Source organism: Pseudophryne corroboree, chromosome 3 (assembly GCF_028390025.1).
Source record: "Pseudophryne corroboree isolate aPseCor3 chromosome 3, aPseCor3.hap2, whole genome shotgun sequence".
Taxonomy (NCBI): Eukaryota; Metazoa; Chordata; class Amphibia; order Anura; family Myobatrachidae; genus Pseudophryne; species Pseudophryne corroboree.
In genome coordinates, this window is record NC_086446.1 from 312,768,438 (window position 1) to 312,794,389 (window position 25,952).

Sequence of the window (25,952 nt, forward strand, 5' to 3'; positions counted from 1 at the left end):
CTAGCAGGGTTAATCCTTTGAATGCTGGTGTATTAACCGTTAACTAATAAGAGTGTATCAGTAAATACATTTGGAGTCTTACTGTCCTTAGTAGGCTGTGTCAGCGAGAGGTGTGTATGAGTGTGAGAGTATTGGTTTGAGGGTGTCAGGCAAATCTTTAACATGTGTGGTAAGTGAGACGGTCTCGTTTATCCTCAACCCAAAAAAGACCCACAATATGTGTTCTCTTGTAGGATTAGAATGAGACGAATGTGCAATCTGCAAAGAGGTCTCACGTTACAAAGGCACCTAAAAACTAGTACTATTCTGTACTTCGCAAGTAAAGTCCTTAAATTGCTCAACTCATCTTATTGGTGGATAAAACCTCCATTCCACAGCCAAATTGCTCAGCAAACCACCTGCTGCGTCATTTACAAGGATATCCATATTTGTCACATCACAAATCTATTCATTTAATACTTGTTAAGAGGAAACTTGCAAATATTCACACATTTGCACGTCCTCATGAGACTAATGACAAATTAAGGATTCATATACACTAGAGTACATAGATCAAATTAAACGGTGTTCATTCCCAAAACCCAACTACAAAAATCCCTGTGTAACAAAACTTGTTTTTAGTAATTTATTTATATATATCTTTAAAAATTCAAAAATTGACAAGCATTACCCAAGACATGCGTACAAAGATTAACATGACCATAAAAATATGTTTAAAAACAAAAAGAAAAAAACAAAAACACACACAAAACACAAGATTGCACCATTACTAATTCATAAATATTTCTGGTTTGAAAAGAATACACAGATACTATGTGGTCATAGTGTGTATGTGCGATTACGGTTAATACGTTCTAGAAGACTATACTTACAGGTAAAGGAAAGTCTTTTTCTAAAAAAGAAATATTGTCGTTTCATTCAGAAAAGGATTACTGACCAATTTGCTCTCCTGAATAACGGTTACTGAAATTCAGCAATATAGTTGTGCACTATGCCTAAGAAAAAAGAACAGTCTGCCTTGTAACAGATTTTAGCTTTGCATAGCTTGAGAAACTCCAGGTAAATAGAGGGGCGAGGGTGGGGGTTTTCGTGTGTCATGGTGACCCAATACGCAATAAACTCAATTCCATCTGTATCTATAACCAATAAAAACTCCTTTGGCAAAATAGGCAGAGTGCACAAGCAAATGAAAGAAGATTGTTTGACAAGTTGTTTCTTAATACTGGTTACACTCATCAGGAGTGTTTGGACTCCATAGCGCCATAGCTGATCAGACCCCAATAGCAGGCACTTGCAGTATGTCAGAGAGGAGGCCAGAATGGACAAAGTGTGCATATGACAGCTGTGTGTCATACAATAATTTGGGCGAAAGCTTGTGGGCATTGGTGATAAAGGTGGATCACATGGGGGAAGATGCGCATTCAGATGCCAGCTCCATGTCAAACGTTACACTCTCTGTGGATCAAAAGTGAAGATAAATTTAGAAAGCATAGTAAAAACCATACAGTCAACCTGTAGTTCCCACAATTGCTCAAATCCAATGGTTACAAATAAACATGCTTTTACATTCATGGTTCATGGAACTTCATATAAGTTAAGACTTACCAAATGGGTTACCAGAGCTGGATTCCGAACCTTCACCTGGAAATTGCATCAAAGAGTCCAAGGTCCGCGGAGACATGGGCAGATCTATTGTGTTACTACATGTTGTGCTGTTAACATAGAAAATACAAAAGGATCACTACATAATGCTGTTGTGACAGTGATCTTCATTTACAGAACTTAAGTTTGGGTTGTTCCTGGGAAGTTGTGGGACGCCCCACAATGATGAATTAAGGAAGAAGCAATACTTACGGTGTAACGCAAATGAACTTTGTTTTCAGATATGGGGCAGTGCCTGTAAATAAGAAAATACATTTCTATATTATAGCTGTAAAAATTAAGTGGGTCTCATTAGGTAGACTTTAGCACTTTCACAGTATACTGTATATCAGGGACGGGGAACCTTCGGTCCTCCAGCTGTTGTTGAACTACACATCCCAGCATGCACTGCAACAGTTTTAGCATGGCCAAACAGCAAAACTGTAGCAAGGCATGCTGGTATGTATAGTTCAACAAAAGCTGGAGGGCCGAAGGTTCCCCATCCCTGCTGTATATGGTCAATGGTGGAGAGATATTACCATACAGAATACAGGGTTCTGGATTGAGAATGAACTCTATAACAGAAAATCTACTACTACCTGGGTCAGTGGGTTCGGGATGTTCCTGGCTCTCTGGGCGACAGTACTTGCTAAAGGCTTCTTCTTTAGGTATGTCAGGATACAGATAAACCAGAGGGGACACTAGGATGTTAGTGGCATCCATGATTTTATATCCCATGATGATTTCAGCAAATGACATGTTGTTGAGTTGCTGCTTAGTATACGGCTCTACTGACTGAATCTGTGTCTTACCTGGGTTGGAAAAACAGTAGGTAAAAACATAATGGGCAAATAAAGTACAGGAAAATAAAACAGTTTGAATTAAGCTTTATTACCACTGATGTCTTTCTCCACCCAGGTGAATGTTATGCCACCTTCCTTGCTGCTCTCACTGAATCTCAGCAGGAATGTCCCAGGCGGCTTGGTGCTCAGAATTGCGCGTTCACGCTCTTTACTGATAAAGCCCATAATATACCTATGGAAAACACACAGTCTTTATGTTCGAAGATAATCCAGTATATACACAGTGCATAATACACCTCTATCCAGATATTGTTTACCTAATAATCACATTATCGGACAAAGGTCATCTTATAGATTCTGTATGCACAAGAGTATGGCTATAGTCATGCTGATTTCCAATGAATGGGGAGGGAGCCACACCACAATTTTTATAATAATGAAAACTTAGTATTTGGCAATTGAATAGAGCAAAATAACTTTTGTTTTATATTCTAATAGGCCCTACACACTGGCAGATTATACTCAAAGATATTAACGATATCGTTCATTAATGAATGAGATACCGTTCATATCTTTGAGTGTGTAGGCACCAGCGATGAACGATGCGCGGCCCCACGCTCGTTCATCGCTGGTGCCCCGTCGTCTGTGCATGCAGGCCAATATTGACGATCTCGCCCATATTTGTCTGCACTGCTATGGAGCCGGGTGACTGGGGGAAGTGAAGAAACTTAATGTGTAGGGCCCTTAAGTACAGCATATTCACAGGATAGTAGGCCAATTATTATTACTATTATTTTTTAAATAGCTGGAGCATTTTACTTACTATGGCCATACACAAGCAAATTCATACCAGGCCACACATATGGATGATAAAACTGGACAGATATGGACCTTTGCATCACAATAGTTTATCCAGTATCATTTTCAAATCAGAATATTTTAGATAGTACGCTATCATTATAGGCCATAACATAGGTTATGTCAGTCAAATCCTGCAGACAGTGCTGCTTATGCAGTTAGACATAGCCACTGAAGATTGCGAGGTAAGTAATGAGTGGTTACTAATGGGCCATTATTTTCATTGCACATTCTCATTTTGCATTTAAAATGGGGAGAAAGTCATATCTATAAAACAAATATTTGAAAAATATAAGATCCATGCGTGTCATTAAAGCCTGCAAGTGCAAAAGAAGATTTATGGTAGATTTACCATAGTTAAATCTTTCTGCGAGGTACACTGGGTTCCACAGGGAATACAGCGGGGTGTAGAGTTGGATCTTGATCCAGAGGTACCAACAGGCTAAAGCTTTGACTGTTCCCAGGATGCATTGCATGGCCTCCTCTATAACCCTGCCTCCGGACACTGGAGCTCAGTTTTGTTAACCAGCCCAATGCAGTAGCAGGTATAAGAGAAGGCAGATGTTAGTCACATAGAACCACATTCTCACAACAGGATAAGGGACCAGCAGCTAATGCCATACAAACCCAAAGAAGCTAAGTGCGTCAGGGTTGGTGCCCTGTGGAACCCAGTGTTCCTTGCAGAAAGATTTAACTATGGTAAGTCTACCATAAATCTCCTTTTCTGCAGCGGGGTACAGAGAATACATCGGGGACGTCCTAAAGCAGTTCCTCAAGGGAGGGGACGCACCGTAGCGGGCACAAGAACCCGGCATCCAAAGGAAGCATCCTGGGAGGCGGAAGTATCAAAGGCATAAAACCTAATGAACGTGTCCACCGAGGACCACATAGCCGCCTTGCACAATTGTTCAGCGGACGCGCCTTGGCGGGCCACCCAAGAAGGTCCAACCGAGTATAATGGGCTTTGATAGCAGCAGAAGCTGGGAGACCAGCCTGTGCATATGCTTGTGCAATCACCATTCTAATCCATCTGGCCAAGGTTTGCTTATTCGCAGGCCAGCCATGTTTGTGAAAATCAAAAAGTACAAAAAGGGTATCGGACCTCCCGAGAGGCAGTCCTCCACGTAAATATGGAGAGCCCGTACCACATCCAAAGACCGCTCTTTCGAGGACAAAACAGAAGAGAGAAAAGCCGGAACCAAGGGGGTAATTCCAAGTTGATCGCAGCAGGAATTTTGTTAGCAGTTGGGCAAAACCATGTGCACTGCAAGGGAGGCAGATTTAACATGTGCAGAGAGAGTTAGATTTGGGTGTGGTGTGTTCAATCTGCAATCTAATTTGCAGTGTAAAAATAAAGCAGCCAGTATTTACCCTGCACAGAAATAAAATAACCCACCCAAATCTAACTCTTTCTGCACATGTTATATCTGCCTCCCCTGCAGTGCACATGGTTTTGCCCAACAGCTAACAAAATTCCTGCTGCGATAAACTTGGAATTACCCCCCAAAATCACTTGAGATGGAAAGATGAAACCACCTTAGGTAGATAACCGGGACGAGTTCTAAGAACTGCCCGATCACGGTGAAAAAACAGAAAGGGTGGGCGACAGGACAAAGCGCCTAAGTCCGACACCCTCCTAGCAGAGGCAATAGCCAGCAGAAACACGACCTTAAGCGTAAGATATTTAAGGTCCACAGACTCAAGAGGTTCAAATGGAGACTCTTGTAGGGCAGTCAAGACAACAGACAGATCCCATGGAGCATAGGGAGGCTGAATCCGTAAAATGCCCTGAGTGAAAGTATGAACGTCAGGAATAGACACAATCTTTCTCTGAAAGCACACCAACAAGGCAGAAATATGAACCTTGAGGGAGGCCAGACGAAGGCCCAAGTCTAGGCCATGTTGCAGAAAAGCCAACAGTCTGGAAATTTCTGAATTTGTATGCTTCGTAATTCTTAGCAGCACACCAGGTGACCCGTGAAAAAGTCACGGGTCACGTGACGAAACGAGTCAGGACTCCTCCCTTGTGGTCACTGAACTGAATATACGGCAAGGAACGCATCTGCAATTGCCCCGCTTCATTGGTTTCAGTAGCGGGCCATACGCGTCCCGAGACAGCAGATAGCCGGCACACGGAATTTGTACAGCAGCCTCAAGTCAACTACTTCAGCCTTCCCCTTTCACCTTCAGTGGACGACGCATGTCCAGGGAATACAAGGAGACCCACGTGCAGTGGGAGCCTCGCGGCTGATGACAGCTGGCTGACCGCACACCTGCTTCCTTCCCGTTAATCTGCAGTGGGCGGTGCTCGCCCGGGGAAATTGTGGACACAGTTGGCAGCGGGACATTGTGGCTCACACAGTTATACAAGCCATCCAGCCTCATATCATACTGGGCACACGCTACATACACCCGAGGACGCTCGGGTTTATTGGCCCTATTGGAGAGGTAATAACAGATATGCTTATTGTCTATATACTGGCTCTCTGAACTTTGAGGTATTTCCACAAACGGCTTCAATATACTTCTATGAGCCTCCAGTTACAAACAGCAAATATTGCATACAAAAGTTACTATGTCCAAATCAGCAGGAATAATCATTCTACAGCAGTATTTGCTACAGTGTTGCATGCTTATTGAAAAACTGTTCATTACATTTGAACTATAAGTAGCTACTTATATCATTCTACAGTTTCAGCTAGCTATTGATTATATTTTGTGTGAGTCTTTTATATTCATATTTTTTCAGTGGTAACAGGGTTAGCACATAGTGCATGTTTTATGGTCTGTCCTAAACAAAGTGTCTTTATATATTTTTTTAAAATAATAAATATATTTGTAAATGTTCATTGACTCTTTGGTTGCATTTAAGGCACTATGATATTATAAATGACATGAGCGCTTCTATTTTTTTTTTCTTGTTACAATAAATATAGGAGTTCACACATCTCCTTATAGAGGCGAACGTGCATTTAATATCATTTTGTCTTTGATTAGGTTAATAGATGGTTTGAGGAGCAAAATAAGACACAGGCACAGCACAATTTCTTTGTTGTTTATAGAAATAAGAATTCCAAACCCTGTAAAAAATCCATGCAGAAGCCGGTTTGCGGGCCTTCAACATAGTTTGGATAACCGCCTCGGAGAATCCTTTGGCCCTCAGGAGTGAAACTTCAAGAGCCACGCCGTCAAAGCTAGTCTGGCCAGGTCCGGGTAGACACAAGGGCCCTGAATGAGGAGGTCCGGGCGTAGAGGACGTAGAATACGACGCTCTATCGATAGACCCTGCAGGTCTGAGAACCAATGCAGTCTGGGCCACGCTGCAGCAACTAGAAGTAGCATTCCTCCTTCTTGCTTGAACTTACGTAGTACCCTGGGCAGGAGTGATACTGGAGGGAACACGTAGGGCAGCCACAAGTTCCATGGAATTGCCAGTGCATCCACGAACGCTGCTTGAGGATCCCTTGACCTTGATCCGAAGACCGGAACCTTGTGATTGTGTTGAGACGCCATCAGGTCTACATCTGGTAGGCCCCCACTTATTCACTAGGAGTTGAAAGACTTCCAGATGAAGACTCCACTCTCTGGCGTGAACGTCCTGACGATTGAGGAAATCTGCTTCCCAGTTGAGAACTCCGGGAATGAACAATGCAGATATTGCTGGCAGATGGCGTTCCGCCCAACGAAGGATTTTTGATACTTCCATCATTGCCATGCGGCTTTGAGTGCCGCCTTGATGATTTATGTGTGCCACTATGGTGGCGTTGCCTGATTGTACTTGAACAGGCCTGTTCTGTATCAGAGGCAGGGCAAGAGTCAAAGCATTGAACACTGCCCGCAATTCCAGAATGTTTATTGGGAGGAGATATTCCTCCTTGGTCCACTGACCCTGGCGAGTGTGTTGCTCTAGCACTGCGCCCCAACCCCGCAGACTGGCGTCCGTAGTCAGTAGGACCCAGTTGGGGATCCAGCAGGGACGGTCCCCGCTCAACTGTTGGTCCTGCAGCCACCAGCTCAGTGACAAACGACCCTCCGGAGTCAAGGAGATCATTTGAGGCCTGATTCGATGAGGCAGGCCGACCCACTTGGAGAGGAGTACTTGCATCTCCGAGTGTATCGACACTCTTGGGCGAGAGAGGAAGCATCTGATCCTGTCCTGAAGTTTCAGGACTTTGTCTGTTAAGTGACCTGCTCTGCAGGCACCAACTTACAAACGGAGCTCCAGAGTCCGGAGGTGGGGTTATAGAGGAGGCCATGCAATGCATCCTGGGAACAGTCAAAGCTTTAGCCTGCTGGTGCCTCTGGATCAAGATCCAACTCTACACCCCGATTTATTTCCTGTGGAACACAGTGTACAGCGCTGTAGAAACAGATATTCAGTATGAGGGAGCCCAGAATAATGACCTGAGAGACAACTACAAATGATAAGACTATAAAAAGATATTTACCTCGATGTAATCTCTTAATGACTTACAAAATGAAAATCAACACAAACAGTAAAATATTTTTCCCCCTAAGAGAACATGCAAATATAGAAAAGACTTCTGCAGACTGAAAAAAGTGACAACTCTAGATACCAATGGTATCCAGAATCTTCAAACTGGATGCTAGTAAAATACATAGGGAAAAAACCAAACCAGGCGTAGCATTTATCAAAATGACTACACAATAGTCTCTCTATGTGCAAAACTGTAATACTATATTTGATTACTGTAACAGATAATACATACACAACTAATTTTATGTTTACTGTACTTGCCAAAATGTACCTGTACAGTATATGCATATCAATTTACAGTGTACTCTAAGCTGTGACACCTGAAAACTATGTGTGAATTGCAGGAAAACTATTAATTCATAAATATCATCATAGGATTTGTGTGTACAATATTTAGGGTATGTTCTTGTTAATAACCACACCAAGTGCCATGCCAAGGCCAGCGTTCAAAAGATGATCTGAGTTACAAAAAATCATTACTATAAACAAGTGTACATATGCACACAGCAGTTTTACCAAGAGTTGGTTTGTCCAGCATTTAAACCACTTGCTTGACGAGCTCACATCAGATGTGACCACACCAAGTTGGGCTCTATCTCACACTCGCATCCGATGACTGCTCAATCCAGCTGCCACGGCAACCACACCTCAGCCTCCTTCTGCCGGGCTACAGAAGGACGATCCTACAAGGATTGTCACCCTACAGCTGGAGAAAGACAATCTTGCTACAGCCTGAGCTCAGGGCAGCCGCAGATGACTCTCCATGGCCACCCAGTCAATGATCAGCAATCATAACAGAACCGTCCATAGTCGTCTCTCTGCTGTAGCAGCTCCCTGCCCCCTCTCCCAGACAGCACTGCAGTAGCAGAGATGCCCCTGTTACTGACCACTCTTCTTGTTGGACTGTGAAGTTCTACAAATAGCAGCTTTATAGTGTTAAATAAAAAATAAAAAATAGTGGCACATGAGCAAGACCAGAACTCTCCACTATGCTCCTCAGGACATAAACTCACCCTTCATTCCACAGCGCAAGAATGTATTTTTTCACAAGGTCAATGATATTGTCCAGCCAGACCCAGAAGGAAAACCCTTTCCCAGCCATATTTTCCTGTTGAAAAAAAAAAGAAGAAAAAAAAAAAAAGAAGTGTTTGTGATGAGGCAGTTCCTCTGTATGCAATGTCTGAGAAACAAATAAACAATAACAAAAAAGTAATTACTTTGCAGAACTTGGCCCAGGTGATTTGACAACCTGAATAGTTCACTCCTGGACCTAAAGGTAAATAGAAACAATTAGGAGTGATTGCACAATTTATTACTTTCATTGTGTTTTAAACCCCCTTCCTATCTATCATATTCTCTCTTTTCTTCTCTATGAGTGACATCGCCTAGTGTGTTCCCTTCCCTGCCGACGCACTAGGCAGCAGTGTGTACACACTGAACGATATGATGACCATATCATTCAGTGACGTCACGCCATGGCAGGGCATGCAGTTTTTGGACGCCAGTCCAAATTGAGCTGCATGCATGGCTGACAGCGGGGGTCGTTAACGACCCGCGCATCGCTCGGCAGCATACACACTGGCCAATATAGTACATGACATCGCTCAGGAAGGGTGAAAATGAGCGACGTTGTTTACTTACGTGGCAAGTGGGTATGCACCTTAATTCTAGATTTGTATTCTTAATGTTATACTTGTGATCAAGCAAAATGTGAATGATCTTGTTTTGTGTTATAGGTCTTGATAAGTGATCTCATTGTTAGGTGTACACATACCTATCTCAGCCTTTCACTCTTGTCATTTTTGCAATGACTGATAAAGAAATTAATAAAAAAGAAAAGAAAAAGAAAACCACCACACACACAAAAAAACCTTACCTAGAAGTTTTTCAGCCAATGTAGTTAGCTGCTCAATGCTTAAGCCACGTTTTGTTGTGGAGGAGAACTGCCAGCTTAGAACCTCAGCCACCTGATCCCACGTGCCAATGGGAGGCTTGGTGAAAAAGTTGACATTCTGTAGGCATAACAAAATGAACATTCCTTATCAGCATTACAATGCAAGCTGCTACAGTATCTCTCCACTAAAAAAAAAAAAATGATGTCCTTCCTTAACTCATGTACAAATCAATAAACTGCTAATTAAAATCAACTTTTCTGCAATTTCTAGGAAGGAGGGCTTTTGCTTTTCCTCACCTTGAAAATAAGAATTTACTCACCGGTAATTCTATTTCTCGTAGTCCGTAGTGGATGCTGGGAACTCCGTAAGGACCGTGGGGAATAGACGGGCTCCGCAGGAGACTGGGCACTCTAAAAGAAAGATTAGGTACTATCTGGTGTGCACTGGCTCCTCCCTCTATGCCCCTCCTCCAGACCTCAGTTAGGGAAACTGTGCCCGGAAGAGCTGACACAACAAGGAAAGGATTTGGAATCCAGGGTAAGACTCATACCAGCCACACCGTACAACTCGTGATAACTATACCCAGTTAACAGTATGAACAAAAAACTGAGCCTCTTTCAAAAGATAGCTCATAACAATAACCCTTAAGTTAAGCAATAACTATATACATGTATTGCAGAGAGTCCGCACTTGGGACGGGCGCCCAGCATCCACTACGGACTACGAGAAATATAATTACCGGTGAGTAAAACCTTCTTTTCTCGGACGTCCTAGTGGATGCTGGGAACTCCGTAAGGACCATGGGGATTATACCAAAGCTCCCAAACGGGCGGGAGAGTGCGGATGAGTCTGCAGCACCGAATGAGCAAACTCAAGGTCCTCCTCAGCCAGGGTATCAAACTTGTAGAATTTAGCAAATGTGTTTGAACCCGACCAAGTAGCAGCTCGGCAAAGCTGTAAAGCCGAGACCCCTCGGGCAGCCGCCCAAGAAGAGCCCACTTTCCTTGTGGAATGGGCTTTTACTGATTTAGGATGCGGCAGTCCAGCCACAGAATGTGCCAGCTGAATCGTGCTACAGATCCAGCGAGCAATAGTCTGCTTTGAAGCAGGAGCACCCAGCTTGTTGGGTGCATGTAGAATAAATAACGAGTCAGTTTTTCTGACTCTAGCCGTCCTAAAAACATAAACTTTCAGGGCCCGGACTACGTCCAGCAACTTGGAATCCTCCAAGTCCCGAGTAGCCGCAGGCACCACAATAGGTTGGTTCAAATGAAACGCTGATACCACCTTTGGGAGAAATTGGGGACGAGTCCTCAATTCTGCCCTGTCCATATGGAAAATCAGATATGGCTTTTACATGACAAAGCCGCCAATTCTGACACGCGCCTAGCTGAAGCCAAGGCCAACAGCATGACCACCTTCCACGTGAGATACTTCAACTCCACGGTCTTAAGTGGCTCAAACCAGTGGGATTTCAGGAAATCCAACACAACATTAAGATCCCAAGGTGCCACTGGAGGCACAAAAGGGGGTTGAATATGCAGCACTCCCTTAACAAACATCTGAACTTCAGACAGTGAAGCCAGTTCTTTTTGAAAGAAAATAGACAGGGCCGAAATCTGGACCTTTATGGACCCCAATTTTAGGCCCATAGTCACCCCTGACTGTAAGAAGTGCAGAAATCGACCCAGCTGGAATTCCTCCGTTGGGGCCTTCCTGGCCTCACACCAAGCAACATATTTTCGCCATATGCGGTGATAATGTTTTGCCGTCACATCCTTCCTAGCTTTTATCAGCGTAGGAATCACTTCATCTGGAATGCCCTTCTCCGTTAGGATCCGGCGTTCAACCGCCATGCCGTCAAACGCAGCCGCGGTAAGTCTTGGAACAGACAGGGCCCCTGCTGTAGCAGGTCCTGTCGGAGAGGCAGAGGCCATGGGTCCTCTGAGATCATTTCTTGTAGTTCTGGGTACCAAGTTCTTCTTGGCCAATCCAGAACGATGAGTATGGTTCTTACTCCTCTCTTTCTTATTATCCTCAGTACCTTGGGTATGAGAGGAAGAGGAGGGAGCACATAAACCGACTGGTACACCCACGGTGTCACTAGGGCGTCCACAGCTATCGCCTGAGGGTCCCTTGACCTGGCGCAATATCTTTTTAGCTTTTTGTTGAGGCGGGACGCCATCATGTCGACCTGTGGCCGTTCCCAACGATTTACAATCAGTGTGAAGACTTCCGGATGAAGTCCCCACTCTCCCGGGTGGAGGTCGTGCCTGCTGAGGAAGTCTGCTTCCCAGTTGTCCACTCCCGGAATGAACACTGCTGACAGTGCTAGGACGTGATTCTCCGCCCATCGAAGAATCCTTGTGGCTTCTGCCATCGCCATCCTGCTTCTTGTGCCGCCCTGGCGGTTTACATGGGCGACCGCCGTGATGTTGTCTGACTGAATCAGCACCGGTTGGTTTTGAAGCAGGGGCTCTGCTGGACTCAGGGCGTTGTAAATGGCCCTTAGTTCCAGTATATTTATGTGTAGTGAAGTCTCCTGACTTGACCACTGTCCTTGGAAGTTCCTTCCCTGAGTGACTGCCTCCCATCCTCGGAGGCTCACCGTGGTCACCAGGACCCAGTCCTGTATGCCGAATCTGCGGCCCTCGAGAAGATGAGCACTCTGCAGCCACCACAGCAGAGACACCATGGCCCTCGGGAACAGGGTGATCAACCGATGCATCTGAAGATGCGATCCGGACAATTTGTCTAACAGATCCCACTGAAAGATCCGTGCATGGAATCTGCCGAAGGGAATTGCTTCGTAAGAAGCCACCATCTTTCCCAGGACTCGCGTGCAATGATGCACCGACACCTGTTTTGGTTTCAGGAGGTCCCTGACCAGAGATGACAATTCCTGGGCCTTCTCCCCCGGGAGAAACACCTTCTTCTGTTCTGTGTCCAGAATCATGCCCAAGAACAGCAGACGCGTCGCAGGAATCAGCTGCGACTTTGGGATATTCAGAATCAAGCCGTGCTGTTGTAACACTTCCCGAGATAGTGCTACACTGACTAACAACTGCTCCTTGGACCTCGCCTTTATAAGGAGATCGTCCAAGTACGGGATAATTATGACTCCCTTCTTCCGAAGGAGTATCATAATTTCGGCCATTACCTTGGTAAATACTCTCGGTGCCGTGGACAGACCAAACGGCAACGTCTGGAATTGGTAATGACAGTCCTGTACCACAAACCTGAGGTACTCCTGGTGAGGTGGGTAAATGGGGACATGCAAGTAAGCATCCTTGATGTCCAGTGACACCATAAAATCCCCCTCTTCCAGGCTTGCAATCACCGCCCTGAGCGATTCCATTTTGAACTTGAACTTCCTTATATAAGTGTTCAAGGATTTTAAATTCAGAATGGGTCTCACGAACCTTCTGGTTTCGGAACCACAAACATTGTGGAATAGTAACCCCGTCCCTGTTGAAGGAGGGGAACCTTGATTATCAACCTGCTGGAGGTACAGCTTGTGAATAGCCGCCAGTACTACCTCCCTTTCCCTGGGAGCAGCTGGCAAGGCTGATTTGAGGTAACGGCGAGGGGGAGTCGCCTCGAACTCCAGCTTGTATCCCTGAGAGACAACTTGTACCGCCCAGAGATCCACCTGTGAGCGAACCCACTGGTTGCTGAAGTTCCGGAGACGCGCCCCCACCGCACCTGGCTCCGCCTGTGGAGCCCCAGCGTCATGCGGTGGACTTAGTGGAAGCAGGGGAGGATTTTTGTTCCTGGGAACTGGCTGCCTGGTGCAGCTTCTTTCCTCTACCCCTGCCTCTGGGCCGAAAGGATGCGTCTCTGACCCGCTTGCCTTTCTGAGGCCGAAAGGACTGTACTTGATAATACGGTGCTTTAAGCTGTGAGGGAACCTGAGGTAAAAAAGTCGACTTCCCAGCTGTTGCTGTGGATACGAGGTCCGAGAGACCGTCCCCAAACAATTCCTCACCTTTATAAGGCAAAACCTCCATGTGCCTTTTAGAATCAGCATCGCCTGTCCACTGCAGAGTCCATAATACTCTCCTGGCAGAAATGGACACTGCGTTAATTCTAGATGCCAGCCGGCAAATGTCCCTCTGTGCATCCCTCATATATAAGACGACGTCCTTTATATGATCTTTGGTTAGCAAAATAGTATCCCTGTCGAGGGAATCAATGTTGTCTGACAGGGTATCAGACCATGCTGCTGCAGCACTACACATCCATGCTGAAGCAATAGCAGGTCTCAGTATAGTACCTGAGTGTGTATATACAGACTTCAGGATAGCCTCCTGCTTTCTATCCGCAGGCTCCTTTAGGGCGGCCGTATCCTGAGACGGCAGTGCCACCTTTTTTGATAAGCGTGTGAGCGCCTTGTCCACCCTAGGGGATGTTTCCCAACGTAACCTGTCCGTTGCCGGGAAAGGGTACGCCATCAGTAACCTCTTAGAAATCACTAGTTTCTTATCAGGGGAACACCACGCTTCTTCACACAATTCATTTAATTCATCAGATGGGGGAAAAGTCACTGGCAGCTTTTTCTCCCCAAACATAATACCCTTTTTGGTGGTAACCGGGTTAATGTCGGAAATGTGCAATACATTTTTCATTGCAGTAATCATGCATCGGATGGCCCTTATGGACTGTGCATTTGTCTCATCCTCATCTACACTGGAGTCAGACTCTGTGTCGACATCTGTGTCTGCCATCTGAGCTAGCGGGCGTTTATGAGCCCCTGATGGCCTCTGAGACGCCTGGGCAGGCGCAGGCTGAGATGCCGGCTGTCCCAAGGCTGCTGCGTCATCGAACCTTTTATGTAAGGAGTTGACACTGTCGGTTAATACCTTCCACATATCCATCCACTCCAGTGTCGGCCCTGTCGGGGGCCACACCGCACTTATCTGCTCCTGCTCCGCCTCCACGTAACCCTCCTCATCAAACATGTCGACACAGCCGTACCGACACCGCACACACACAGGGAATGCTCTGACTGAGGACAGGACCCCACAAAAGTCCTTTGGGGAGACAGAGAGAGAGTATGCCAGCACACACCACAGCGCTATATAACACAGGGATTTACACTAACAAAAAAAAGAATTTTTCCCAATAGCTGCTTATATCACATTTGCCCCTAAATTTATGTGCCCCCCCTCTCTTTTTTTACCCTTGTTGTAGTGTATACTGCAGGGGAGAGCCTGGGGAGCGTCCTTCCAGCTGAGCTGTGAAGAGAAAATGGCGCTGGTGTGCTGAGGAAGAAGGCCCCGCCCCCTCAGCGGCAGGCTTCTCCCGCTTTTTGTATAATGTTAATGGCGGGGGTTTAGGCACATATACAGTTTTATAAACTGTATTATGTGCAGTTTGCCAAAAGGTATACTAATTGCTGCCCAGGGCGGTCCCCCCCAGCGCCCTGCACCCACCAGTGACCGGAGTGTGTGGTGTGCTGTGGGAGCAATGGCGCACAGCTGCAGTGCTGTGCGCTACCTTAATGAAGACAGGAGTCTTCTGCCGCCGTTTTCGTAGATTCTTCTGTCTTCTGGCTCTGCAAGGGGGACGGCGGCGCGGCTCCGGGAACGGACGATCGAGGTTGGGCCCTGTGTTCGAACCCTCTGGAGCTAATGGTGTCCAGTAGCCTTAGAAGCACAAGCTAGCTGTAAGCAGGTAGGTTTGCTTCTCTCCCCTCAGTCCCTCGTAGCAGTGAGTCTGTTGCCAGCAGATCTCACTGAAAATAAAAAACCTAACAAATACTTTCTTTTCTAGCAAGCTCAGGAGAGCCCACTAGGAGCACCCAGCTCTGGCCGGGCACAGATTCTAACTGAGGTCTGGAGGAGGGGCATAGAGGGAGGAGCCAGTGCACACCAGATAGTATCTAATCTTTCTTTTAGAGTGCCCAGTCTCCTGCGGAGCCCGTCTATTCCCCATGGTCCTTACGGAGTTCCCAGCATCCACTAGGACGTCAGAGAAAATCTAATTCCTAGAACAGACTGTAAGATGAAAAAAAAATATTTGTGTAACCTGTGCTTTCATTCCAGGGACAAGGTTCCAACCCTGTGGTCACCACATCTCCAATACAGAACAAAAACAACCAATCTAATTATAGACTACATACAAGAGATCTACATATAGGAATAGTGCTTGGTGGCCTTCACACAGTCGTTTTTGTTCTAGAATAGCCTGCATTCCCACATTCTATAATTAACACATGCAGAGCAGGTTTACTAACATAGCAAACACAAATATATTCAACCTAATACCACAGAAGCCAAATATATGGTTTACTTGACGAATTTGCTCAAAGCCACATCTAATTGCTTGATATGGGTTGGAGAACATTTCTGATTTCTCTGACGTCCTAGAGGATACTTGGGTCCATTTAGTACCAAGGGGTATAGACGGGTCCACTAGGAGCCATGGGCACTTTAAGAATTTGATAATGTGGGCTGGCTCCTCCCTCTATGTCCTTCCTACCAGACTCCGTTTAGAACACGTGACCGGAGGAGCCGGTCACACTGAAGGGAGCTCCTGAAGAGTTTTCTGTATATATTTTATATGTTTGTTATTTTCAGGCAACCTCTTGAAGGGTTAATGGTCCAGTTTCCCACTGACAGGACACCGAGCTCCTGAGGGAACTATTCGCAAGCCCCACCACTGCGAGCGTACATTCCCGCAGCACGCCGCCACCCCTAACAGAGCGGTGAGTACTAAACAGGCGTCCCGGTTAGCAGGCCACCGGCCATTATGGCGGCACGAGGGTACAAAGATGCACAGCTTCTAAACGGGGAGGAATGCGTCTCCAGACACAGTACACATCCGAGTCTCAGTACACTGTACACAGTACCCAAACTGGCAAACACAGCCTTAAAATGGTTCTGCTCAATTTTAAGCACAAAAATGACCTCAGCCAGTATAAAAAAAGCAGGAAAACCGCACGCCATTGAAGGGGCGGGGCTTCACTATTCCGATCTGGCCGCCTCATCAGGCTTATCTACGGTTTGCACTGCAGGACTGTCACTACCAGTTTCAGGCCCTGACATTTGGTCTCTCCAAGGCACCGAGGGTGTTCACCAAGGTGATGGCAGAGATGTTTCCACTCCGCAAACAGGGAGTGAACATAATTCCGTACCTGGACGATCTCCTGATAAAAGCACCATCCAGGGAAAGGTTGCTGGACAGCATTGGTCTCTCAACCAAACTCCTCCAGGATCATGGGTGGATTCTGAACCTTCCGAAATTCACCTAGAGCCAACACGTCTGAGGTCCAGACGTTCTTGATAAGGTGTTCTGCACATCCAATCTCCCTTTGTGTCTACCACGCCACCTTGGGATCTCAATTTGGTGCTGCAGTTCCTCCAATCGGACTGGTTTGAACAGTTACAGGAGGTGGACGTAAAATATCTTATGTGCAAGACCGTCACACTGTTGGCCTTGGCTTCAGCAAGACGTGTGTCGGAGCTCACGGCTTTGTCTCACAAAAGTCCCTATTTAATTTTCCATGAGGATCGAGCTGAACACAGAACTCGTCAGCAATTTCTTCCTAAAGTGGTGTCTGCTTTTCACATCAACCAACCTATTGTGATTCCGGTTCTCACCTACACCTCTGCTACTTCAAAATCTCTGGATGTTGTGCGGGCTTTGAAGGTGTATGTCAAACAGCTCGTAACAGAAAATCGGACTCGCTGTTTGTTCTTTATGATCCCAATAAAATTGGGTGTCCTGCGTCAAAGCAGTCCATTGCATGCTGGATCAGGCTTACTATCTAGCATGCTTATTCTACGGCAGGTTTGCCATGTCCAATATCTGTACAGGCCCACTCTGCTAGGTCGGTGGGTTTTTCCTGGGCGGCTGCCGGGGTGTCTCAGCTTTACAGCTCTGCCGAGCAGCTAATTGGTCAGGTTCTAACACGTTTGCCAAGTTCTACAAGTTTGATACTTTGGCCTCTGAGGACCTTCAGTTTGGTCAATCAGTTCTGCAGGAACCTCAGCACTCTCCCACCTGGTTTGGGAGCTTTGGTACATCCCCATGGTAGTAAATGAACCCCAGTATCCTCTAGGACGCAAGAGAAAAATAAGAATTTACTCACCGGTAATTCTATTTCTCGTAGTCCGTAGTGGATGCTGGGAACTCCGTAAGGACCATGGGGAATAGACGGGCTCCGCAGGAGACTGGGCACTCTAAAAGAAAGATTAGGTACTATCTGGTGTGCACTGGCTCCTCCCTCTATGCCCCTCCTCCAGACCTCAGTTAGGGAAACTGTGCCCGGAAAGCTGACACAACAAGGAAAGGATTTGGAATCCAGGGTAAGACTCATACCAGCCACACCAATCACACTGTAGAACTCGTGATAACCATACCCAGTTAACAGTATGAACAATAACTGAGCCTCATTCAACGGATGGCTCATAACAATAACCCTTTAGTTAAGCAATAACTATATACATGTATTGCAGAGAGTCCGCACTTGGGACGGGCGCCCAGCATCCACTACGGACTACGAGAAATAGAATTACCGGTGAGTAAATTCTTATTTTCTCTGACGTCCTAGTGGATGCTGGGAACTCCGTAAGGACCATGGGGATTATACCAAAGCTCCCAAACGGGCGGGAGATGCGGATGACTCTGCAGCACCGAATGAGCAAAGGCAAGGTCTTTCTCAGCCAGGGTATCAAACTTGTAGAACTTAGCAAATGTGTTTGAACCCGACCAAGTAGCAGCTCGGCAAAGCTGTAAAGCCGAGACCCCTCGGGCAGCCGCCCAAGAAGAGCCCACCTTCCTTGTGGAATGGGCTTTTACTGATTTAGGATGCGGCAATCCTGCCGCAGAATGAGCTTGCTGAATCGTGTTACAGATCCAGCGCGCAATAGTTTGCTTTGAAGCAGGAGCACCCAGCTTGTTGGGTGCATGCAGGATAAACAGCGAGTCAGTTTTCCTGACTCGAGCCGTCCTGGCTACATAGATTTTCAAAGCCCTGACTACATCCAGTAACTTGGAGTCCTCCAAGTCCCGAGTAGCCGCAGGCACCACAATAGGTTGGTTCAAATGAAACGCTGATACCACCTTTGGGAGAAATTGGGGACGATTCCTCAATTCTGCCCTGTCCATATGGAAGATCAGATAAGGGCTTTTACATGACAAAGCCGCCAATTCTGACACACGCCTAGCCGAAGCTAAGGCCAATAGCATGACCACTTTCCACATGAGACATTTTAGCTCCACGGTCTTAAGTGGCTCAAACCAGTGGGATTTCAGGAAATCCAACACAACGTTAAGATCCCAAGGTGCCACTGGAGGCACAAAAGGGGGCTGAATATGCAGTACTCCCTTAACAAACGTCTGAACTTCAGGCAGTGAAGCCAGTTCTTTTTGAAAGAAAATAGATAGGGCCGAAATCTGGACCTTATGGACCCCAATTTTAGGCCCATAGTCACTCCTGACTGTAGGAAGTGCAGAAATCGCCCCAGCTGGAATTCCTCTGTTGGGGCCTTCCTGACCTCACACCAAGCAACATATTTCCGCCATATGCAAGTAAGCATCCTTGATGTCCAGCGACACCATAAAGTCCCCCTCTTCCAGGCTTGCAATAACCGCTCTGAGCGATTCCATTTTGAACTTGAACTTCCTTATATAAGTGTTCAAGGATTTTAAATTCAGAATGGGTCTCACCGAACCGTCTGGTTTCGGTACCACAAACATTGTGGAATAGTAACCCCGTCCCTGTTGAAGGAGGGGAACCTTGATTATCACCTGCTGGAGGTACAGCTTGTGAATAGCCGCCAGTACTACCTCCCTTTCCCTGGGAGCAGCTGGCAAGGCTGATTTGAGGTAACGGCGAGGGGGAGTCGCCTCGAACTCCAGCTTGTATCCCTGAGATACAACTTGTACAGCCCAGAGATCCACCTGTGAGCGAACCCACTGGTTGCTGAAGTTTCAGAGACGCGCCCCCACCGCACCTGGCTCCGCCTGTGGAGCCCCAGCGTCATGCGGTGGACTTAGTGGAAGCAGGGGAGGATTTTTGTTCCTGGGAACTGGCTGCCTGGTGCAGCTTCTTTCCTCTACCCCTGCCTCTGGGCAGAAAGGATGCGCCTCTGACCCGCTTGCCTTTCTGAGGCCGAAAGGACTGTACTTGATAATACGGTGCTTTCTTAGGCTGTGAGGGAACCCGAGGTAAAAAAGTTGACTTCCCAGCTGTCGCTGTAGATACGAGGTCCGAGAGACCGCCCCCAAACAATTCCTCACCCTTATAAGGCAAAACCTCCATGTGTTTTTTAGAATCAGCATCACCTGTCCACTGCAGAGTCCATAATACTCTCCTGGCAGAAATGGACATTGCATTAATTCTAGATGCCAGTAGGCAAATGTCCCTCTGTGCATCCCGCATATATAAGACAACGTCTTTTATATGTTCTATGGTTAGCAAAATAGTATCCCTGTCGAGGGAATCAATGTTGTCTGACAGGGTATCAGTCCATGCTGCTGCAGCACTACACATCCATGCTGAAGCAATAGCAGGTCTCAGTATAGTACCCGAGTGTGTATACAGACTTCAGGATAGCTTCCTGCTTTCTATCCGCAGGCTCCTTTAAGGCGGCCGTATCCTGAGACGGCAGTGCCACCTTTTTTGATAAGCGTGTGAGCGCCTTATCCACCCTAGGGGATATTTCCCAACGTAACCTGTCCGTTGGCAGGAAAGGGTACGCCATCAGTAACCTCCTAGAAATCACTAGTTTCTTATCGGGGGAACACCACGCCTCTTCACACAATTCATTTAATTCATCAGATGGGGGAAAAGTCACTGGCTGCTTTTTCTCCCCAAACATAATACCCTTCTTGGTAGTAACCGGGGTAACATCAGAAATGTGCAATACATTTTTCATTGCAGTAATCATGCATCGGATGGCCTTTGTACATATGTCTCATCCTCATCTACACTGGAGTCAGACTCCGTGTCGACATCTGTGTCTACCATCTGAGCTAGCGGGCGTTTATGAGCCCCTGATGGCCGCTGAGACGCCTGGGCAGGCGCGGGCTGAGATGCCGGCTGTCCCAAGGCTGCTGCGTCATCGAACCTCTTATGTAAGGAGTTGACACTGTCGGTTAAGACCTTCCACATATCCATCCACTCCGGTGTCGGCCCCGTCGGGGGCGACACCACACTTATCTGCTCCTGCTCCGCCTCCACGTAACCCTCCTCATCAAACATGTCGACACAGCCGTACCGACACACCGCACACACACAGGGAATGCTCTGACTGAGGACAGGACCCCACAAAGTCCTTTGGGGAGACAGAGAGAGAGTATGCCAGCACACACCACAGCGCTATATAACACAGGGATTTACACTATAGTGAGTGATTTTTCCCAATAGCTGCTTATTATCTATTTGCGCCTAAATTTATGTGCGCCCCCCCCTCTTTTTTACCCTTCTTGTACAGGATACTGCAGGGGAGAGCCTGGGGAGCGTCCTTCCAGCGGAGCTGTGAAGAAAAAATGGCGCTGGTGTGCTGAGGAAGAAGGCCCCGCCCCATCAGCGGCGGGCTTCTCCCGCATTTTGTATAACTTAATGGCGGGGTTTTTTACACATATACAGTTTCCCAGACTGTATTATGTGTGTTTTGTGCCAAAAGGTATACTAATTGCTGCCGCAGCGCCCCCCCCCCCCAGCACCCTTCACCCAACAGTGACCGGAGTGTGTGGTGTGCTGTGGGAGCAATGGCGCACAGCTGCAGTGCTGTGCGCTACCTTAATGAAGACAGGAGTCTTCAGCCGTAGTTTTCGTCGTTCTCTTCTGTCTCTGCAAGGGGGACGGCGGCGCGGCTCCGGGAACGGACGATCGAGGTCAGGCCCTGTGTTCGAACCCTCTGGAGCTAATGGTGTCCAGTAGCCTAAGAAGCACAAGCTAGCTGCAAGCAGGTAGGTTTGCTTCACTCCCCTCAGTCTCACATAGCAGTGAGTCTGTTGCCAGCAGATCTCACTGAAAATAAAAAACCTAACAAATACTTTCTTTTCTAGCAAGCTCAGGAGAGCCCACTAGGAGCACCCAGCTCTGGCCGGGCACATATTCTAACTGAGGTCTGGAGGAGGGGCATAGAGGGAGGAGCCAGTGCACACCAGATGGTACCTAATCTTTCTTTTAGAGTGCCCAGTCTCCTGCGGAGCCCGTCTATTCCCCATGGTCCTTACGGAGTTCCCAGCATCCACTAGGACGTCAGAGAAATTGGATTTTAATTACCTACCGGTAAATCCTTTTCTCGTAGTCCGTAGAGGATACTGGGCACTCGCCCAGTGCTTCGTTCTTCCTGCACTGTTACTTGGTTAAGTAATGTTGGTTCAGCCGTTGCTGTTTCAAGTTTGATTAGCTTGGCTTTCCTCTTGTTGTGTGGGCTGGTTCGGAATCTCACCACTATCCTTATCTATCCTTCTCTCAAAGTATGTCCGTCTCCTCGGGCACAGTTTCCTAGAGTCTGGTAGAAGGGGCTAAGAGGGAGGAGCCAGCTCACACTATCAAATTCTTAAAGTGCCCATGGCTCCTAGTGGACTCATCTATACCCCATGGTAAATGGACCCCAGTATCCTCTACGGACTACGAGATAAGGATTTACCTGTAGGTAAATAAAATCTTATTATTTGTAACTGGTGGTTATAAAAATAATAATTAAAAAAATAATAATCTATTAACAAGAAAGTGCCAACTTCAAAAAAATTAAATAAAAATATTTTAGACTGCACACGTGTGGAATTGGTAGCAGGGGAGTAATTTTAGCTACATATAAATTTATGAAGGAAAAAAAAAAAACCTGTATGAATATTGCCATCTGAAACTATGCATAGAGTAGAAATACTTACTCCCTCAGACGTCGGGATGCCGGTGTTGTTCATGTGACCGCCGGCATCCCGACAACTGGGATATCATACTGAATCCCCATTACTATTTTCACAGATTTGCAGTGTAAAGTACAGCTCTAAAAGAGTGCAGAGAGGAAGCATGACCCCTTTAATGGATCTACACTACATGCACCTTGAGTTAAAGAAACATTTTTATTTATAGTGCATCACGAGGTATCCACAGTGCCGTATAGTGATAAGCAATACAATTTTTATTAGTAAATTACTAAAACTAGAAACTTTACGGGTATAGCCATAGGCAGGATAGGGTAGGTGGTAGCAGAGGGTGGAATTGCGTAACTATGGTGCAAACACTGATCGGTCTTGCAGTGGAGCAGGAAGCAAAATCGGCACTCACTGATCCTTTAGCCACAAATGGGCAAATAGAATCAGAGTTGCAAGAAAAGGAAAAATAGGAGACAATGGCAGATGTGTGACAGGAATAGTTACAGTCCAAGAGGGAGGAATGTAACGAGAAGGGTGAACTAAGTTTGTGGGTGAGCACAGCAGCAAAGTGGCGAGTCATGAGTAAAAATTAGGGATTTGTTTACTTACCGTAAAATCTCTCTCTCTGATTCCATCTGGGGGACACGGTCCTCTTACTGATGGGGTTAAAGTGTGTTGGAAGGGAGTTTGGCACAGAACCTATAAAAACTAACTCCTCCCCTCTCTAACCTCTCCCATCTCCAGCCAGACCAGCAGATTACCTCAGTTAATGGTTAGCAAAGCCGGAAGAGGCAGAAAAGAATACAACCAATAAACCAGACAAAAATACGGGAGGGATCGAAGCGTCCCCCAGATGGAATCAGAGAAAGATATTACGGTAAGTAAACAAAAATCCCTATTTCTCTTTCATCCATCTGGGGGACGCTGCGCACTAACTGATGGGATTTCCCAAAGCAAGCTAAATAGAGGAGAGAGAAACAGATGGCATAGCAGTCTGCAAAATCTGACGCCCAACAAAGGCAGTCTCCAAACCAAAAGTATTAAAATGGTAAAACTTGGTGAAAGTCTGCACGGAAGACCAAGTTGCCGCTCTATGCAGCTGCTCATCTGAAACACCACCACGAACAGCCCAGGAGGCTCCAACAGCCCTAGTCGAATGAGCCCTCAATTAATCAGGAACAGGTAATGCCGAAGAGACCAAGGCCTGCCGAATAGCAGAAGTAACCCAACATGCCACCGTGGTTTTAGAGGCCAGCCAGCCACGTTTGGGTGCATCAATCAAAACAAACAAGGTATCCGTATGACGAATAGACTCTGTACGGGACAAATAAATGCGTAAGGCTCAAACAACATCCAATAACACCAAAAGACAATCTTTTCCAGAAGACTCTGGAACAAACGCTGGAAGCACTATGTCCTGATTCATATGTAAAGCCGACACAACTTTTGGTAAGAAGGAAGGCTTCGTACGCAAGACCACTGATCGTCGTGAAAAAATAAGAATTTACTTACCGATAATTCTATTTCTCGTAGTCCGTAGTGGATGCTGGGGACTCCGTAAGGACCATGGGGAGTAGCGGCTCCGCAGGAGACTGGGCACATCTAAAGAAAGCTTTAGGACTATCTGGTGTGCACTGGCTCCTCCCCCCATGACCCTCCTCCAAGCCTCAGTTAGGATACTGTGCCCGGACGAGCGTACACAATAAGGAAGGATTTTGAATCCCGGGTAAGACTCATACCAGCCACACCAATCACACCGTACAACTTGTGATCTGAACCCAGTTAACAGCATGATAACAGAGGAGCCTCTAGAAAAGATGGCTCACTACAGCAATAACCCGATTTTTTGGTAACAATAACTATGTACCAGTATTGCAGACAATCCGCACTTGGGATGGGCGCCCAGCATCCACTACGGACTACGAGAAATAGAATTATCGGTAAGTAAATTCTTATTTTCTCTAACGTCCTAAGTGGATGCTGGGGACTCCGTAAGGACCATGGGGATTATACCAAAGCTCCCAAACGGGCGGGAGAGTGCGGATGACTCTGCAGCACCAATTGAGAGAACTCCAGGTCCTCCTCAGCCAGGGTATCAATTTTGTAGAATTTTACAAACATATTTGCTCCTGACCAAGTAGCTGCTCGGCAAAGTTGTAAAGCCGAGACCCCTCGGGCAGCCGCCCAAGATGAGCCCACCTTCCTTGTGGAGTGGGCATTTACAGATTTTTGGCTGTGGCAGGCCTGCCACAGAATGTGCAAGCTGAATTGTACTACAAATCCAACGAGCAATAGTCTGCTTAGAAGCAGGAGCACCCAGCTTGTTGGGTGCATACAGGATAAACAGCGAGTCAGATTTTCTGACTCCAGCCGTCCTGGAAACATATATTTTCAGGGCCCTGACAACGTCTAGCAACTTGGAGTCCTCCAAGTCCCTAGTAGCCGCAGGCACCACAATAGGTTGGTTCAGGTGAAACGCTGAAACCACCTTAGGGAGAAACTGAGGACGAGTCCTCAATTCCGCCCTGTCCGAATGGAAAATCAGATAAGGGCTTTTACAGGATAAAGCCGCCAATTCTGACACGCGCCTGGCCCAGGCCAGGGCCAACAGCATGACCACTTTCCATGTGAGATATTTTAACTCCACAGATTTAAGTGGTTCAAACCAATGTGACTTTTGGAACCCAAAAAACTACATTGAGATCCCAAAGTGCCACTGGAGGCACAAAAGGAGGCTGTATATGCAGTACCCCTTTTACAAACGTCTGAACTTCAGGGACTGAAGCTAGTTCTTTTTGGAAGAAAATTGACAGGGCCGAAATTTGAACCTTAATGGACCCCAATTTCAGGCCCATAGACACTCCTGTTTGCAGGAAATGTAGGAATCGACCCAGTTGAATTTCCTCCGTCGGGCCTTACTGGCCTCGCACCACGCAACATATTTTCGCCAAATGCGGTGATAATGTTTTGCGGTTACATCCTTCCTGGCTTTGATCAGGATAGGGATGACTTCATCTGGAATGCCTTTTTTCCTTCAGGATCCGGCGTTCAACCGCCATGCCGTCAAACGCAGCCGCGGTAAGTCTTGGAACAGACAGGGTCCTTGTTGGAGCAGGTCCCTTCTTAGAGGTAGAGGCCACGGATCCTCCGTGAGCATCTCTTGAAGTTCCGGTTACCAAGTCCTTCTTGGCCAATCCGGAGCCACGAATATAGTGCTTATTCCTCTCCATCTTATCAATCTCAGTATCTTGGGTATGAGAGGCATAGGAGGGAACACATACACTGACTGGTACACCCACGGTGTTACCAGAGCGTCTACAGCTATTGCCTGAGGGTCCCTTGACCTGGCGCAATACCTGTCGAGTTTTTCCCAACGGTTTATAATCATGTGGAAGACTTCTGGGTGAAGTCCCCACT

General features: G+C 46.7%; 1 protein-coding gene across 5 annotated transcripts in view; it reads right to left on the reverse strand.

The window, feature by feature from the left end:
• Positions 1–611: 611 nt before the first annotated feature.
• Positions 612–25,952, reverse strand: part of STAT3 (signal transducer and activator of transcription 3) — a 308,823-nt gene continuing 283,482 nt past the window's right edge. For 4 of the 5 annotated variants that reach the window (XM_063959434.1, XM_063959430.1, XM_063959432.1 and 1 more), the window contains 8 exons: positions 9,677–9,812; positions 9,018–9,070; positions 8,814–8,908; positions 2,537–2,676; positions 2,238–2,453; positions 1,855–1,897; positions 1,606–1,712; positions 612–1,455 (listed from right to left, as the gene is read on the reverse strand). In XM_063959434.1, coding sequence (XP_063815504.1) covers positions 1,400–1,455; positions 1,606–1,712; positions 1,855–1,897; positions 2,238–2,453; positions 2,537–2,676; positions 8,814–8,908; positions 9,018–9,070; positions 9,677–9,812 — 846 coding nt within the window. In that variant the 3' untranslated portion in view covers positions 612–1,399. The remainder of the gene's footprint in view (positions 1,456–1,605; positions 1,713–1,854; positions 1,898–2,237; positions 2,454–2,536; positions 2,677–8,813; positions 8,909–9,017; positions 9,071–9,676; positions 9,813–25,952) is intronic. The other variant, XM_063959433.1, reaches the window with a different exon arrangement.